The sequence below is a fragment of the Harpia harpyja genome, chromosome 11 (assembly GCF_026419915.1).
Source record: "Harpia harpyja isolate bHarHar1 chromosome 11, bHarHar1 primary haplotype, whole genome shotgun sequence".
NCBI lineage: Eukaryota > Metazoa > Chordata > Aves > Accipitriformes > Accipitridae > Harpia > Harpia harpyja.
The window spans coordinates 11,755,104-11,773,442 of NC_068950.1; the positions used below are offsets into that span (position 1 = coordinate 11,755,104).

At 46.6% G+C, this 18,339-nt stretch overlaps 1 protein-coding gene across 2 annotated transcripts; it reads right to left on the reverse strand.

The window, feature by feature from the left end:
* Positions 1-432: 432 nt before the first annotated feature.
* Positions 433-18,329, reverse strand: ZBTB37 (zinc finger and BTB domain containing 37). 2 transcript variants are annotated; one of them, XM_052801320.1, is made up of 5 exons: positions 18,209-18,329; positions 16,089-16,200; positions 13,654-14,603; positions 12,144-12,243; positions 433-9,864 (listed from the first exon to the last, which is right to left on the reverse strand). In XM_052801320.1, the coding sequence occupies exons 3-5, from the start codon at positions 14,574-14,576 to the stop codon at positions 9,376-9,378; spliced, it is 1,512 nt and encodes a 503-aa protein (XP_052657280.1). In that variant the 5' UTR covers positions 14,577-14,603; positions 16,089-16,200; positions 18,209-18,329; the 3' UTR covers positions 433-9,375. The 2 variants fall into 2 exon arrangements, with proteins under 2 accessions (XP_052657280.1, XP_052657279.1); XM_052801319.1 differs by lacking the exon at positions 18,209-18,329 and having other exon boundaries at positions 13,654-14,606; positions 16,089-16,202.
* Positions 18,330-18,339: the final 10 nt, after the last annotated feature.

The window sequence follows — 18,339 nt, forward strand, 5'->3', positions numbered from 1 at the left end:
GGAATGAGAACACGGGGTTCAAATGCTACCGCTTTTCCTTGCCCAGATTTCTGAAATGGCCCATCTCACCCTGCAAAAACAAGGATCTGAATACATGTTAACAGCCACAACGCCCAGGCCTGCTCCACCACCCTGCCAAAAGCAGGTTTAACTCCTCATTCGCAAAACCCTTTGACAAGTCCAACTACTTTTTGGTTCTGAAGGCACACAATTCCCCTCCCAAGATTCCCCCGCAGGCTCCCGATGCACCACTTCAGTGCTGATTGTGTTTCCAATGCTGAAGGCAGCAGTCTGCTGTTTGCTACCAAAGCAGAAAGCTGAAGCGCTCGCACAATGGGAAGCCACAAGGAAAATACCCAAAGAAAATCCAACCTGCACCTCTAACCTGGCAGACCCCAGCAAGCAGGCACTGGTGCCCAGTGACTTGATCCATGCTGCAACAGAGACCAGCTCTCTGCAAAGACCCTTCCTCATCCCTCCCAACTTCAATGGCAGCATGAAAACCATGTTACAAACATCACCTCCTACAGCCACAGGTTTTAAACCTCCTGTGATCTGCAAAGTCCTACTCACAGGTGTTATAGAAATTGTTCTTAGATCACAAACTGATGCCAGATGAGAATTTAACTAAACGGAACATAAAAATAATTGGGGAGGGAGCTAAGATTTTTCAACATTTCCATGAAAAGAATTAAAGCTTTAAAACAAAAAGCAGCATTTTTGGTCCATGTCCCAAAGCCATCAGAATGATTATAGGGAAAGACAGCCAGCAGCATGGATTCACAACCCCTTCACCCAAAGTCTCCAGCTTACGTATCGTCACCTACCCACTAAACACTGAGAAGTCACTGGTTGCAGCATACTGACACTAGTGCTACTTAATAATCAACTTGGGAAATTTTCAGTAGAAAGGGCTACCTTTTAAAAAAAAAAACAAAACCAAAACCATATATATGTTATTGAAAGTTATTTGAACAAAAAATATGACAGAAATTCCACATAGAGAGCACTGTCTCAATCAAATAACTCTTTTCTGCCCAATTAGCAGCCAGTGCTTGGTCTAAGGTACCTCTCTTCTCCCGAGCCTTCTTTCCCTTTTTCTTTTGCCTGGTTTATCAGAGCAACTGCTATTTGACACAGCAGCCAGACGGGATCTCCTGACAGGATTCTCCTGACAGCTGCCCTGGGAAGCACCTTCGCACTGAGGTTGCTTACAGGATGCCTCAATCAAAAGGAATTTGATGTGATGGATGATGTTCCTATGCACTGGTACAGCATGCAGCACAGAAGGGGTCTTGTACTCAACCTGCAGTACCTGGTGACTACAATTAGAAATAGATTGTCTTACAGTCTTTTCATATTTGCTAGATCTAGTAGCTAAAAATTGTACTGCATGTGGTTGGCAGAGTGCAAGTGTGCACTAATCCTGCTGGGGAGTATTAAATGAACTGACTTGATCCATAAAGGTAGGGGGACCATCACCCTGCTTAAAAAGAGACTCCAGCGTGCGGGCTGAGCAGAAGAGCAAGAGGAAGCAGAGCCGCTGTCAAGCCTGTGGGAGATTGTTAGAGGTGAATTTGTTCTTAGTGTTTGCAAATTCCTTGGAAAGGCAATTACTCCCCAGCACAGAAGAATCAGCAAGGTTTTATCTTTGAACCCATTTTTTCTTCCCATTGGTGACAGCAGAACATGCACCTCCACAGAAGTTACTAAAATAAACACCAACCACCTCTAGACATCAGTAAATAGCAACGGCTGGTTTTCTAAAACTATAAATTAGACACTAAATACATCAGCAGCTGTTTTTGTGGCTTCCTCTCTCTAGCTCCCAGTTGTGCCAGACTACAGGCTGATTTGCTGTCTTCTCCTTTTTTATTTCTAGGCTTGCCAGAACATACTTGTTTTCCTACAAAAACGTTAAGTACCATGAAAAATACTGCAATTTCCAAGCCTTCAGAAGACCCTGAACCCCACCTCATGAGTTGCTTTAATTGCTCTGACAGCACAGATGAGCCAAAGCTCAGGAGCACCTGGTTCGGTGGCTGCTGTACTCCATCTCAACAAACACTTCTCAGCTCCAACCCTTCTTAGATACCACAGCAAGAAACAGCAAGCCAAAGGGGACGCAGGCAGAAGCAGTGCCAGCACTGAAACAGCCTGTCCCATCTTTTCTACATGCGTTTACAAAAATTCATCCAAACCCTGCATTTGTAAGGAAGGGGTCAGGCAGAGGACCATATGGAATCGCTTTAGATTCCGCAAACCCGCACCTAAATTCCTGCCTCATTTTCCCTTGCAGGGGATTTCCTTGAGGCATTCTGGTAGGCAAGTCCTCATGCTTCCTTAAAGCATCCGAATTCAAGAGGCAGGGCAGAAGCCCCAGGTTTTGTGACCAGCAGGCACAGCAGGGTGGCAGACTCCAAAGTGATTCTGCTGGAAAAGTCCAGCAGCAGAAACACTGCCGAGTCACACTTTTAATGCACTCATTCAAACCATCAACTGACCAGCTCCCTGCAGGGTCGTTCGACAAGGTGGTACTGAGATGCCCAGAGCTGAACCCAGCACACCTCAATGCAGAACTGTGAAGAGAAGACACCAAAAGCAGATGGCGCTACCTGACATTGCCCTCTTAGCTTTAACCACGTGCCTCATCTCCATCAGATGCCCCGTGGTACTGCTCTTGTAGCAACTCCTCCAATACCAAGTTATACTGGATGAGAAAAAAACAACCAGCAGTGTTTTAAAATGGTAACCCACACTGCCTCCCCACCACCAAACTTTACCCAGCAAGTCTTAAATCCTTCCAAGGCTGCAAATCTCTGGGATTCAGCAGCACAAGTTCTTAAGTCTTATTCGTATCCATGTTTTTGTCAGCAAAGATCTTTCAGAGCTCCCATCTAAAAAGGTTCCTCCCATTTCCGAGACACATCATTTCACAAGCTGTAATACTTTGGTTTACAACTGGATTAAAATATAAATTAAATAAGAATAATGCTAAATGAGTTTATATTGAAACACTTTATATATGTATACATATATATGTATATACAAGTATGTGTGTGTGCACTCCCTAATGACAGCTAGAGGAAGCAAAAGTCATTCTCCAAAGGCTTCTACTTTTCCAACTAGCGTGGTCAACTCATCCATTGCAACAATTCCCTGTGCATAAAAGCTAATGAAGCACTGGAAGGTGGCGCTGGTGAACAGCTGGATCACCCAGACGTTCAGGAACAGAAAGACAATAAATTATAAGAAGCAGTAGTAACTTGTTCACAGTTGGGATGAGGATAATGTTACAGGAAACCTGAATTTTCTATAGTCCCAGGAATAAAAAGTCAAAGGTCACTGAAGAATACAGTTGGATATATTGTAGTTAATCCTAAAAGCAAAGATCGCATCTGACACAAAGAAATGGTAGAAACCACATGAAATTTCTCCCAGCAGAATAAAGTCTGGTGCCATCAGATTCAGCGGGAAGATTTCCAATACCTCCACCAGCACCAGAATTCAGCCTGGTGATGCTTCGATCACTGCCTCCATCCTAGCGATGGACATTTTCACAAGTAGGAAGATTCTTTGAAGCCAACTCAATCCTATGTCCAAAAGAAAATGCTCCCAGTCCTTCCTTGATTCTACTTCTCTTCTATCATCCCAAACATCACATTCAATCTCTCCTAGTCCCAGCCTCTCTGTTTTCCTATGTTTCGCAAAAGAAAGCCTTTCAGCAATAATACCAAGGCAGATGGAAATATTTTAGAGATGGTAGGACTCTTCAGACAATTTTATAACCCACTTGAGTGGGTTCCAGATTAGGAATAACCTAAGTTTCTAGTAAGACTAACTGCAGCAAAACTTTGGTCTGCTGCATTTTATTTAAAAACAAAAAAACCCCAACAAATCTACTCTATTCCATAATGTTCTGGTAGACATTAGTTTCAAGCAGCAGCCAGTAGTGTTTGCATAGTTCTAGCTTTTATTTGGTTACAAATATATATATATATATAAATGTACATACATATATATGTATGTATTTTATATTAAAATATCCTTTGAATGACAATGATTAAAATAAAGATACTTAGCTCCTCTTTAGGACCTTCCACTGAAGACATCAAAGCTCTGTGCATGAATCTCACCTCATGACAGGAGTAATGCTCATCTCTCAGAATATCGTTATCGCCAGATGAGGCTACGCTGGTGGTCAGCAGCAGCTCCATCGAAAGACCCCAGACCTTCTGACTGCAGCCCTGGCTACGGGCTCAGCTCCCAGGGGAAACTTGGAGCCCAAACCTTGACAAAAATTAGAAGTTTCCTGAGTTACAGCTCCTTGACTTCTCCCATCCCCAAAATATTTCCGGTAGAGCAAGAACAGCATTTGGTGTCACTCATCTGCAGAAACACTTGGCTGCTGGTACGGCTAAATTGGCAGGCATGTCATGGATCAAAGAGGAGAATTTTATAAAGTTTAAATAATTAAGTTTAAGGTGTGCTAATTTTTGTTGGTTTTAAAGATGCATGATTCCATCCACCTCACAAGCTACCTTCCACCTAAATAAAGTGCACCTTTTCAGCTGTCTTTCTATTTATACCTTGGGTTCTGCAGGAGAGATGAAGTCAGCAGCAAATAAAAGCTACAACTCTGCTCTTGCAAATGCATCGTTAGGGTTGAATCACCCAAAGGCGGCAGAAGAACTCTGCTTGCAGACTGGACTGCTTAGCATCATTTATCGAACTGGGCATCACGCTTTTAAGTGAAATTACTATGGCGTAGAGGCGTGGGACGGCCCGCCCTGGAAAACAAAGTCATCTAGCTGTCACCAAACAAGAGCAGAACAAGCAGGGAGATCTGTCCTGTCCATTTATTTCAACCTTGATCTCACAGAGGGCTGAAATCCTGGCTCTGTGCCCTCCCCACCAAGCCTGCCCCCCTATGCTTTTCAGCAAGATCGCAGCTTGTTCCAAATGCAGTTCCAGCTCTGAAGAGCTGTCAGATGGGAACAGTCACCACCGACCTCGGCTGGATTTAAAACAGCAGCAGAGACACAAAGCGCTTCCTATTCTTCCTGCCCTTCAGCCACCCAAACTTCTGAAAGTTAAATTATACAGATCACAGCTTGAAAATATTGTAGAGAAGATGCAGGTAAGTCAAAGGACTGAACCTGATGGCCGGACAATGCTGGGAGGACAAGTGAGGGATTGCCCATCTGCATCGGCTGCTTTGACTCCTACCAGGCTGATATCCCTGGATCTTACTAGGCGGCTCTAAGTGTGTTCTCAGCCTCCTGTTATAAATTCACATTTCAGAAAGCCTCCTCATTCATCCCTCTCTATCTAGCTGCTGGAAATAAAAAGCACGGTTTGCTTTCACATACTCCCATTGCAAGAGAGCAAAAAGACCTTCTGCTTTTTCCCTCTCCCAGCTTCACATCGGTCATCCTCCCAAGAGGAAGAGGTTTAGCTTTTCACCAAAGCAGCAGCACAGTATTAACACAATTCTTGTTATTTTCACAGCTATTCACAGGGAACCTGGCAGCAGCAGGGAACAGCCACGGCAACCGTCACGTCACTCTGCTGTGACTTGGCACCGGGGCTTTCTGCAGGCTCAAGGAGATAACCGCAACACTTCACATTTGGAAGGTTTCTCTGCCGCAGCAAAGAACTAAGAAATGTGTTCCCCCTCTGGGAAAGAAAACCGCAGAAACAGTATGTTCCCCCTGTTGCCTGAGGCAAGCAAACAAATGGGTTAGTAAGCCCCAACTCTGAAGCAGACAGAAATGTTACGTACAGAGGTATTAAAATACGACAGAGTTCTCTTCACATCCTCCTTAAATCACAGTTGAAATCACAGTTTTGGCAGAGGGGGAAAAAGCTGCAGCTAGACATGGAAATGCAAAGCTGTGCCTCAACCCATCACAGAAGCATTTGCACTTGGAAAGTTGGCATCTGATTCTCCACAGCTTCGGTGCAACCGTAAAGAGCTATACGGTTTGCCAATGGAGAGGCAATGAAAGATGTTATCATTCTGTTATGGAAAGCAGCTCCAAGTAGCTACACCACTGCCAGAAAATTCACGAGGTTCTTCCATACCATATATGACCTCCAACCCCTTTTTTCTCAAACCTTGGCCTTATCTGCACTGAAGAAGTCAACCACTGAAAGAAAAGTTTAATAAATGATTCCTTCTGAACTGGTTCCATCTTCTAGTGCAGATAGGCCTAAACTGCTTTCAGCGCTGTCCGAGAAAACATTAGAGACACCATGATTCCCACACATACATACACATATACATCCATTAAATATACAGAAATAATATTAAAATGATTCCCACTACCATACCTTATACTGACTCTAGCTACAAGCTATAAACTTCACCTCAGCGAGGCCCAGGCAAGAATATTGGCTCTTTTGCATGCAATCAGAAATGATCGTTTATACAGTGGCAACCTCTGCACCAAAAAAAAAAAGAGGAAAAAATAAAAACCTTTCACAAGCTTTGTTTTCAGACTAGCCCAGTACGATATGAAGGACCAATTTCATGGTTTTCACCAGGCCAATTCAAAGTAGTGAATCAGCAAAACAGGACGTGCTGCTGGCATCCTGGACTGTTAGGATGCTCCTCCGTTCACAGTATCAATACAGTAAAACAAAAACCTGCTCAACAATCTCACAGCTATGCCATATGAATAAAGGCATTCACCATTTTATGTCAGCCCTTCATCACTATGCTTTGATGGATCGGTTGCCATCTGTTTCAGAAAAATGTTGCTTGTATAGCAGTTACTGCAGCTTCACCCTTCTCTTCACAGCAAGCTTAGCAGGGAAACTTTCCCACTATATTTATATATAATATATGTATATAAATAATTTTATGTTTTTATAGTTTGGTAGTATTCTTTTAAAAGTTCTATTTTAAAACACTTAAAAATCTTTTAAGCAACTAAAAGTAACTTTTGATGCTCTCTAGTGTGAACAGGATAGGATTTCAAAGTTTTTAACTTTCTTCTTTTTGATTTTTGGTAACTTCAAAAGCTATGACTAAAGCAGCATACTCTGCACATCTCCACTCCTCCGCACCTCGATTGCAACGAAACCTACCTTAGCCACCCTCTTATCTCTCATCTTCTGCGACTGCTCTCTGGAAACCTTACTGTTTCAGTACAATCCTGTTTGACCTTCGACAGGAAACCCAGTGGGGCTGGTCCCTCGGGTGGCCGCTTAGAAAATCATTCACTGTGTGACGATGCACTTGACAGGAGAGGAGGAAGAAGGGACAGAAGGAAACCGAAGGTGAAATATCAGTTTTCCTGTTTGAAATGGTCAATGAAATTGTACTTTGCAGGTGCCCGACTCAGAACACCTGCAGAGGTTCCTCTCTTAGGAGCACATCCTCATTACATGCGATCCTGGCTCCAAGCCCTTCCCTTCCCCCCACAAAGGAAAACATTAGAGCCACATCTGCTTTTTGAGAGACATGGGAGGAACAGTAAGACCCCTCACTTCTTATAAAAGAGAAAAATATATAAAGTGAGGCAAGTATACATCACCCTTCTCCAAATTCTTCCCTTTAAAGGGGCAGGAAAATGATCCCAAGTCCCAATTTGCAGGTGTGGAAAGCGAGACCTGGAGATGTTTCCATGTGCCCAAAATTGTGCAGTCAGACTGTGGAGCAGGCTTTATTTTTACTTGGTAAGTCTCCTGCCTGCCAAGCCCACACTCCAACTGCTCACCTGCCTTGCTTTGCCAGAGCAAGATGAAGTGTATTCCTTTTTCAATGTCTCACTGTTCCTCCCATCACCTCAAGGATCAGAACTTCATCCTTCCATATTGTACACGTTACACATCCTCAAGAGAACTCCTTCGACCAAATGTCCTCTCCCAAACCCAATCTGCACAACCTGTCGTTCATTTTCCCCCTCCATCATGAACAACTCGGCATCAGAACCAGAGAAAACTCTTAAAGTATTGCATATTTTTTAAAAGACTTCTTCAAAAGATGTCAAGATATTTGCACTTATCTACCTGTCCCATGCTTTTCCATTTATGAAACACGTAAGCACGTGCAAACACCTACAATACACAACGCAGGCATGTCTCTCCGGCTTTGCTTAACTTGCTCTAAACATCAGAGCTGCTTAGAATACAAAAGGTTAAGTCCATGCAAGGGGACAGAGTTGTGATTGCTCTAGGAACCATTCACTTTTAAGTTTCCTGAACCGTTATGAGGAAATAAAGTAGGGTTTTCTTTTTGCATTTCATTGATAAAAAAGTTATCAAACTAGTTTGTAGAAACATGTTTAAAAGCAACCACCCACGATTGCTCAGCTGGGACGATAGTATTTCGGTATACCATATTGCTGAAAAAGATCAAGTGCGTGTCGAGGGGGGAGTAGGGGTGAAGGACGACTTTGGTAGCCAGCCTCTAACTCCACAATTCAGCCAGTCCAGAAAAACTCTTCCTAACGCTCAGCAACACCTGAAGCACAGCAGCGCACCAGTCAGGATGTCAGAGTGCTCTGAACTCTCCAGATCAGCAACAGCAAAGGACAACCTCCTCCGAAAGACCCCTCCAACCCTTCTCCCAATGCATCAGAGTCTAATGCAAACCTCACAGCTGCTAAATTTCACTTTCAGTAGCCGAAGCGCTTCAAATTTTGCTGACCTCTAGAATACCGCTTTATAGCCGTGCCCGCTTTTAACAAGGGGCATTGAGGCTGCACGCCTAGAACGGGCAAGCCAAAAGCCCTAAAATAATAGTTTCAGTAAAAAGGTAAAAAGAGACACACCAAAAATAAGACAGGGATAAATACACTTGGGCAAGGCAGGTTCCACCAGGACAGTCTTTGTTTTCTTTAACATGGCAACTACCTGGGGAATGGAGGAAGGCAACGGCACCTTGCCCCTGCTCTCCTCTTGAGCTGGACCAGCAGATATGACAAGGAGCAGCCCCGCACGCTAAGCTCACTGGGTCTGCATGGCTGACGGCCAGTACTGCCAGCGGGACCTAGCTGCTGGGCCAAAACGCTGTCGAGAACTACAAATGACTGTTCGTCCCAGATCACTACAGAACATTAAAAAAATTTAAAATCCTGTTGATCCCTGAATAAGAAGTTGATTGACACAGTTGTTTTGTTTTTCTCCAAGAGGAGGAGGAACAAGGGAGAAAAACTTTTAACACTCTATGTGTGTGTGGGGGGGGGGGGGTGAGAGAAAGAGAGAGAGAGAAAGATTTTTCTATTTTGGCAACATCTTGGGAGCTTCTTTCTGTCCAGTGGTGGCATTGCACTAATTACAGTACCAGCCTGCCAGGTTGGTGCTGACTCTTTAGAGCCAAAAATGGGAAGATGGTCCTTTCTCCCCAGACTCTGCAGCCATGTTTCAATCTGGCCCAGTCGTGGACACAGATCCCTGTGCTGTCTCCCCCACAGCAACAGCCTCCTCCTGTGGAGGAGATTCTTCCTCTGCCTGCCCCCGAGACGTGACGGTGGTCTCAGGGGAGATACTGTGAGGCCCCTCCAGAGGCATACAGCCAGGGTGGTTCTTGCGAAAGTGCTGGTTGAGGATGGCCTGGAAAGGGAAGCTTTTACCGCAGACGTGGCAATGAAAGGGCTTGTTGCCTGTGTGCTTGCGGATGTGATACTCCAGCTGATCCTTGCGGGTGTACTTTTTCCCACACATGCGGCAGACAAAAGGTGTGATGCCCATGTGGAGACGCATGTGCCGGTCCAGGCTGCCTTTCTGGTTGAAGGATTTGGCGCAGTAAATACAAGTGAGCCGTGGGTTGTACCGGAACCAGCGCTCTGAAACCTCCTGCTCCCGGAGATACTCCACATAACCGCTCACTCCAAGCATGGCCGATTCCTCCCCCTTTAAAGGAAACAACAGAGATTTAAATAATAAGCAGCCTAAGACAAATCACAGGAAAGAAGATCAGGCCCCAGTCCAGCCAGTAAAGCACTGAAGCATGTGCCAAACCTCGAAATCAGCAGCACTAATGTCTCCAACCTCAAGCGCACATTTAAGTGCTTAACTAGAGCCTTGGGGCTGAAGACAAATGAGCAATCAATTAGAAACCTCTGCTGTGGCAGCCCCTTCTGCCAAGTCATTCACTAGATCTGGGGAAAAGAAGACAGCCCTTGTCAGGAGGGCGCTTAGCCACCGATTGAGTTGTGGATCAAACATGTCAATACATGCTACTTTGTTTAAACACTTGGGCCAGTGTGATTAAAATACTGTATACTGCATTCTGTTTAACTTACTAATGGTTAAAAAAAGAAGCCAATTGACGAGCTTGCAGTAAAACAAAGGTGGAATAAACTACAAATCATATCTGAAACTTTTCAGGTGTCACTTTACATGGGCATTTATTCAGCTGTCATTCAGGATTCATTTTATAATGAATCATGTTTGCCTAAATGGCTGTGTAACCCATCCCAGCCCTGCAGCGTTGTAGGGGAGGATCTGCAGCACAGAGAGCTAGCATGCCTGGCCCAAGTCACAGAGCAAGGACTAGCTGGCTCCTCATTATTTTCTGAAGCCAGAAAGACAAACAGCCAAGGGTAACCCTGAACCGCAAGCCTGGGCTCTAGGACAGCCACTGCTGGCTATCATATTCAGAATGAGCACAAACAGTCAGTCTCCTGAATGCCTCCACGCTGGAGGATGCAGTATTTGCACTTCCAAGTCTTACACTGTTTCCCAAAGATGCCAAACGCAGACAAGCAACTAGCGTAACAGCAGGAGGGCCTCTCTTCTGGGAACCAGGGCTGTGCACGCGCAAGCAGCAGTGTAACTGTGCCAGATGATGTTAAGTCCAGCTGTACAAGCACTGGTAAGCTCCTCAGGACTAAAGGAAATGCACAAAGCTATGGTACTTTCTTTCCACTCTACCACTGTCACTGGGCAGAGATCATGGGCAACCTACTTTTAGCATCGATATGGCAATACCAGAAGAGTGGAAGGTGGTGATACTTCTCCGTGTACTTGTAAGCCTATGGTTTTACATTTGAGGCTATCTCACGATGGAGAAATAATAGCAGCTTTTCTGTACATAGAGCTAAAATTGCTTTGTATGTCGCATTTGCCCTAGAGGGTTAGTTTGACCTGAAATTTTCTAGATGTTTTCTGAGGACACAAAACAAAGCTTCAGCAAAATAGGAACAAAAAGGTATCTTTTGTTTTACAGAAGTGTGTTACAAAGTCAGCAGACAGCAATCACGATCTCTTTCCCCTTGCTTCACTCTGTCTTACTGAAGGGCAAAGCAGCCTGGTAACTCCTCACCTGCCTCCAGCAAAGTCATTTGATTACAAACCGACACATTACTTATCTGCCAGGCACACAAGAGTTGTTCTACACGGTATTGGGTGATATACTTGCACTACAGTGGCACTGCGATACTGACTGTATGCAACAAAAAAATTAGATCAAAATTATTAGGCACAGGTATTACCACTGTGTCCCACCTTGCTGCACCCTATTGCCCATTGCCCTCCTGCATCTCTGCGTATCACTCCCTCCTACCCCAAAATTGTGCCCATACCCCAAGAAAGCAGAGAATTCAGAGCTACTTTACATCACAAATTCTGCTATGCAACACAGTCCCTTGGGTATGAGATGGAGACCTCTGTACAAATCCACAGTCCTCTGACACTCCACCCTAAAGATTTACTGGTGTAGGGCCGGGAGTGCTTTTTGGAATGGTTTTAGTACTAGCATGGAAAGGTTCAGCTATTGTCACCCCTCAGTCTTCCACAGAAGCCAGCTAACACCTCCTCCCTCAGGTCAGGCATTTGCTGCCAGTGTTTCAGGGCAGATCCGACTCTGGAGGCAAACGGGCTTTCTCCTCAGGAGCTGGTGGCCTGCCCAGAATGAGAGTTGATATTTATGCCCTCAGACAACGAGAGAACCTCCTCATATCTGGCCAGGTATCTGGCTGAAATCCCAAACGACAGCCAAAATCAGTTTTAAATCAGATATCGACGGCATACATTCTCAGTGTGAGCAACTAAACCCTTTGCAACAGTAAAAGGTCCTTGTTTCACAAACAGTATTGCTTGCAATTATAAAATATTATACACTTCATCACAACACAGTCCCCCTCACCTTCAATACCAACATTTACTTGCAAACTTCTTGATCTGCCTACCTGGGAACTGGGCTGCTTGGGCTCATCCATCCGCCCGGGAGACTCGCTTTTTGATCTGTACCGCTCAGTCACAGCAACCATGCTGCCAGAAGGGCTAAATCTGTGGGGTGGGGGAAGAGTGTAAACGGAGTTTTTAATGGGCATCAGGTCACTACAGTGTTTAGAACAACAGGTGAGCAATAGAGGCACCTGTAGAGCATCTCTTCATCCTCACCAGCTAACACACAGGAGGCGGAACAGCACAAGTATTAAGGAAAAACCAAGTCATACTGGTCTGTGGTTTCAGTCTTAACATCTGAAAAATAAAACTGAGTCATTTGGCTTCCAGTTCAGCAACACAGAGCTTTTTGGATGCTATCGCTAGTAACCCGATATGGGCCCAGTGACTCAGGAACTGTACAAGAGGAGAAAAAAACATTTCTCTAAGGGCACCTCTCATTCACGGCCCTCGCCCTCCTCCCCTTTTCAAGTGTGAAACAAAGGTGACATGATGGACTCCAGGTGGGAAACAGTGGATATGGAGTGCAGTGCAAAAAGAGATGCTCGAGGCTAGCTGATCTGTGAAAAAGAGTTAAGGAACTAGGAAAGGATCGCTCTCCCAAGGGCCAGCTCAAGGTCACTCCCACTGATTGATTTATTAAGCGACAAGTGACAGAATATCCACTGCTTCCAGGTAGCTGTTCCCCCATGGGACCAGAGGGATTGAGCTAGAAGAGAAGAGAGGCAGATGTGAAGGGAAGCGCCACAAATACAAGCGCCCCAGACACAACAGATCTGCCCTTTATCAGATCCATTTTTTGGCCTGAGCTAAGGGCAAGAAAACAAACGCTGGAGTGGAGGGGAAGCAGATGGATGGAGAATCAAAATACAGCAGATTTCACCACTTATTTTCAATACAGGCTTTCTGCTCTTCCATATCAATCAAAACAACAGCGGAGGCCAATGGGCTCCCCACTTCAACTGCTTCAGAAGATGTAAACCCACAACCCACTGCTGTCCTGGACCACCGGGAAGAAAATTGCCTCTTGACCTACAGCTGATGACTGGCTTGTTTCTCACACAGAACCACCCCCAGATTTTTAGGCCAGAAGGCATCACTGCAATGACATTTTGCGTAACACATCCTGTATGTGACCTCGTTAATTCCGAGGCTGAGCCTGGTATCTGCTGAGGCTGAACTGAACTCCCTCTTGAGACAAAAATCCCACCTCAGTTGAAACACCGAGAGGTAGAGATTCCAACCTATGCACCTCTAAGTGCTAATAATTTATTTCCCAAGCTAGCCTGTACCTGGAGATCCTGGTCTGATCACTACCCAGCCAAAATGCTGTAACCCAAACCAGATACACTTCCTAACACCAGGAAGAAAATTCCTTCCACGCTTATGCTTGAGATGGCCGCAGGAGATAGAAGGGGGAAACGTTCCAAAGCAACCAACCCAGCCAAGTGAAAATCTTGCACAATCTCCTCTTACAGCCAAGGTCAGTAGTTAAGTTAAAAGAAAACTCACCTGTCAATCTCACTGCTGGTTGGCCTGACCACTTTGGCGCTGGAGGACCCTAACGCGTACGCCTCTTGGCCCATTGATCCGTGGCCTGTGGTGTCGATCACCATAGCAGTGACCTCCTCAGCGCTGCTCCCATCTTCTCCTGATGGCTGATGCTCTGCCCCGAGCCACTCCTCCAGGTTCTCCGTTTTAATGCGTACTCCTCCCAGCACCCGAACGTCGTCGTCATTCCGTCCCCCGCGGTCTCCCATTCCCGTCTCAACGTACCACTGTCCCGCTCTGTTAATCCGTAGTATGGGCTCCCTGCTTTCCACGTCCGAACTCTGTTCAATTATCTGGGGGCTGGTGGACTCCTCGGGTGGGCTGAGCTCCCGAATATCCAGCACCGTGCTAACCTGACCCAGGCGACTCCCCTTTGGGGTGTTGTGACGCGGGCTCAGAGAACGATTTAGATTTGGCGTCACCCGGTGGGACTCCGGTGGTCTCTCCTGATGCTTTGTCCTGGTCTGGCTCAATTCCGCTTCCACCTCTGCCACGTTAATTTTGAAATGAATTCCCTCGAGAATCTGCGTGCATTTGTCTATGATGTGCTGCATCTGCAAGAAACTGGCAGCTGTTAGGTAACTGATGATGTCAGCCAGCTGCAGACATATCCTACCAGTGTAACAAAAGGAAAGGAGCTGCTCAAAAACAGAAGGGTTCTTGATGACAGAAATGGAAACGGTGCTCATTTCGTTCAAGGACATGTGGTCACGGAAGTAGGGCGAGCTGGCAGCCAGCACCACCTTGTGAGCGCGGAAAGCTTGCCCCTGGACGTTGACCACGATGTCACACAGGCGACCCTGCATGCGTAACTGATTCAGGTGGCTCAGGACAGAGTTACTGAAGTCAGGAATCTCCAGCTGAATATTCCCACTCTTCTCCATGGCTGTCCCAGTTGCAGGTGCACAACCCTACTGGAAAGGGGGGAAAAAATAGCATCATTAACAGAGCTAGTCTATCATTTGCATTTAAAATGGTTTTCACCTACTTTCATGCAGTTTGAAATACTGGGATTTTTAGAGAACTCTCTTACCCTTTAATTTACAAGTGCCTCGCAGCAGTTCTCTGCTCTTTATGTGCCATACACCACCTTTCACAAGAGTTATGTTAAACCAGTCCCCGATAGATCCCCACTCCCTGTGGCTTAAGTGCTCGAAACAGTTCGTTCTGTCAGCCTCGATAAAAGCACATTTGCATTGTAAAAAGAGCATTAAAAATGGTTCAGGTACTAAAAATAGGCAACTGATTGCATAATGGATTAAAATACTTAGCATTTGTACCTTCTAAGCACTTTGAAAAGGGAAAGCAATATTGTTATCCCTCCTTTGTAGAACAGGAATCAGGAAGGAGACACCGGGGCCTAAATCCTCCTGAGAGACTCTTCAAAAGCTGACCCGCACACATTTGACCTCAAGGCATCTTAAGTATGTCGTTAAGCCCAACATATTCATCATATGTGGCGTTTCTGACACATGGCAGAAAATATCTAACAGGATGGCAAAAGAAAAAGAACAGAATACAGTTCTAAACACCAACTTATCAGACCATCCACTGGGCACAAGTGACTCTCTGGCAAAAGAAGCTGGTGTTTGTGTAGATTGAGATACTGCATACAGCAAAAGACAACTTATGAACAATGGGGATTAACAAACTAGCTCTCCTAGTTTCCCTTTCCATAATTCATTTTTCTATAATCATCACATTTCATTTTGGCAAAGTTTGAAGAGGAGCCCTGACCATATATGGTAAAAATTCAGAATGATCCAAAATTAGACATAAACTCACCCAAAAAGAAAAAAAAAAAAGGAAAGTAAGTAAGCTTATTAAAGACCACTCGTGGCATGAAAAGCTTCCAAGCTGGATGGCATCTGAAGTGTCAATTAAGCAGAGTGCTGCAGATATCAAAACAATTTCAGGCAGGCCGGGAATACTGATGCTCATAGTGCCTACTCCGAGAAATCTCAGAATCAAAGGGACTAGCACACAGGAAAGTGTGCCTTTGAAGGGCTTTTTTTTTTTTTTAATTTATGAATGCTGCAGGACAGTGCATGTTCGTGTGCCCAAGCAGACTGTGTGCAAACTTGGCAAAATATGCTACTAAACCTGAAGCCACAGGACAGCCTGTCAATCTTGTGAAGTCATGCAAAGAGATTACTAAATGGCCGGATGGCTGCCTGTCTCTGGGGTAGGGGAGATAGGGCACACAGGACTTCACAAGGTGCAGCTTAACAGTGCCACACCTGAAGGCTTCTTCTCCCCTTCCCCTATCTTTAGAAGAAAGCAATAAAACCCACAAAAATCAAGGAACTATAGGGCACAGGTCTCTGTCAACGCAACGTTAAGACCAGAACTTCAAATGCACAGAACAAGGTGAAATAGAAAATCCGACGTCTTACCTGTAATGTTACAAGTAAAATGCAAAGGGGAGGAAATGGGGGTGGTATCTTGCTGTTTTCCTTTTTTCTTCTGATGTAGTAAGAAGGTCTGAAAGCTTTTTGCCCCCTTCCCCTTTAGAAGGAAAAAATAAAAGAAAGAAAAACTGTAGCATGGAGGAACTGGGTTCTCCCAAGCACAATCAAAAACATCAGCTTCGTCATTCTCTGTTTTGCTGGAGGGTACAGCAGCAGGATTAGCTAACCATTACATGACATCCCATCCCAAACCACAGAGAAACACCGAATCTTATCAGGTTGATCTTTCCCCACTGTCTGCTCAGTGTTTGTGTTGTACCGATAGTCATTAAAATAAAAAATGGAAGGGCAAATAACCTGAATAGGTCGTTTCCTCTCTTAAGGGGCTGGTATCTCTGGCAGTAACCCTGCAGCATTTAAACACGGCAGGGTTTTCCTCAAATGAGCTGTCTCCCTTATAAGATTAGGAATGCTCACACAGCCAAAATCACATCGAGCATGTGCAAATGTTTACAGGACTGGGGGACCTGTAATCTCATCATGTTCCCAGACCATCAGTTTCTAACGCGATAGACCCCAAAGCATTCTCTTAAGGAAGGCAAGCAAAGGCAAGGCGGGCGGGCATCCTTTGCAAGATGAAACACCCCTGTGGAGGCAGCCAGCGCCCAGGTAGGCTTGCGCAGGGAGGCGAGGCTGGGGCAGAGGCTGACTGTTCGTTTCTCAGGGGGTCAGCTCGGGACGTACAGAAAGAGAAGGGAAAAAATAATAATCAGATCTTAATTGCTGAGCGTGGCTGTGCATGGCCCCAGTCAGAAGTCAGCTGCTCCCAGGGGAGTCCAAAAAACTATTTGCAAGCTCCTGCTCCAAAGGCAGGGAAAAATCCGTCTGCTGCTGATGGCAGGAGAAAAGGGCCCACGTAGCTTTGCTTACCTCGGTATCGAGGAAGCAGCATTTTACGGTACGCTTTGGGGACAACCTCAGTCAGAGGCCGGCGAGGGTGAAGCTATCTTCTTGGTTCAAACTACCCTCGTCAGAAGAGGATTTCTGTCCTCCCGGGTAAGGGGTCTATCATGACTTCATGCACCTCAGCCCACAGCACAATGACATCTCCGTTTTTGCCTTTCCTGGCGCCGGACTGCAAGTTCATCATCCCAGCCTTTACCTGCAGGCTGAGCAGGATCTCCCGCTGAGCGATGCTCTCCATGGAGAACATACGGAGACACTTATCTATTTTTAATACAATTTAAAGTGTCACCAGCTGAGATTTGGACTTAGTTATCTCAGAAAATGCCTTTCGCCCTGTGAGGCAAGCGCAACTACCGAGACCAGGAGAAACTCTCGATCCATCAGGCCCTCGTAAAAAGCTGGGACGGACCATCGCCAGCAAGACGATGCTCCCACTGAATATATCCTTTGTCAGAAAACTGTCCGGCTGGGGAGCTGGATAGAGAAGGTGGAACTGAAAAGTCTCGGCTTTCCAGCCCGAGATTTAACCGCGACCAGTCACCTCGACTACTTTCAAATCACGATGGGACCTTAACGAAGATAAAACCAACGGTAATTCCAAACTGAGCTGAGAGACGCTGCCTTTCTTCCCCCTCCCCGCCTCAGCTCAAAGACCAAACCTAACGCTGCGCGGTTCGTTCCCCCCTAAATCGCTCCCAAGCCGTAACTCCCAGGCCTGCGCCTGCCCATTACGCTTCATTTTTAGCCCTGACAGCTGCGGAGAGGCGCCTCAAGACCCCAGCCCGGGGGGCCGGGGGGGAGGTGCCCGGGGAAGGCGGGCCCAAACCCGGCCGCCCCTCACCGCGGGGGGTAAATGAACCCCCGGCCGGGGGCGGACCGCGGGGCCTCCGGGGAGGGAGGGGGGGTGGCCGGGGGTGAGGGGAGCGGGCCCGGCGGCCCCCGCCCGCGGCCCTGAGGGGAGGAGGAGGGGTCGGCGGCGGGGCGCGGCTGCGCTCCACGGCGCCGGCCCCCCCCCACCCGCGGGCGTGACGGCGCCTCACGGGCGGGGCCTCCCCCCGCCCCACCCCGCCCCGCCCCGCCCCGCCCTGCCCTGCCCTGCCCTGCCCGGCTCGCCGGGCCCGCGCCGCGCCGGTACCTACCTGGCGGGGGTGGGAAGGGCCCGCAGCACCGTCCCGGAAGCGAAACCCCCCGAGCGGGCCGCACCCCGGAAGAAAATTCCACCGCCCGTGAGGCCGCGGCGCGCATCGCTCCCCCGCCCGCCGCCGCGACA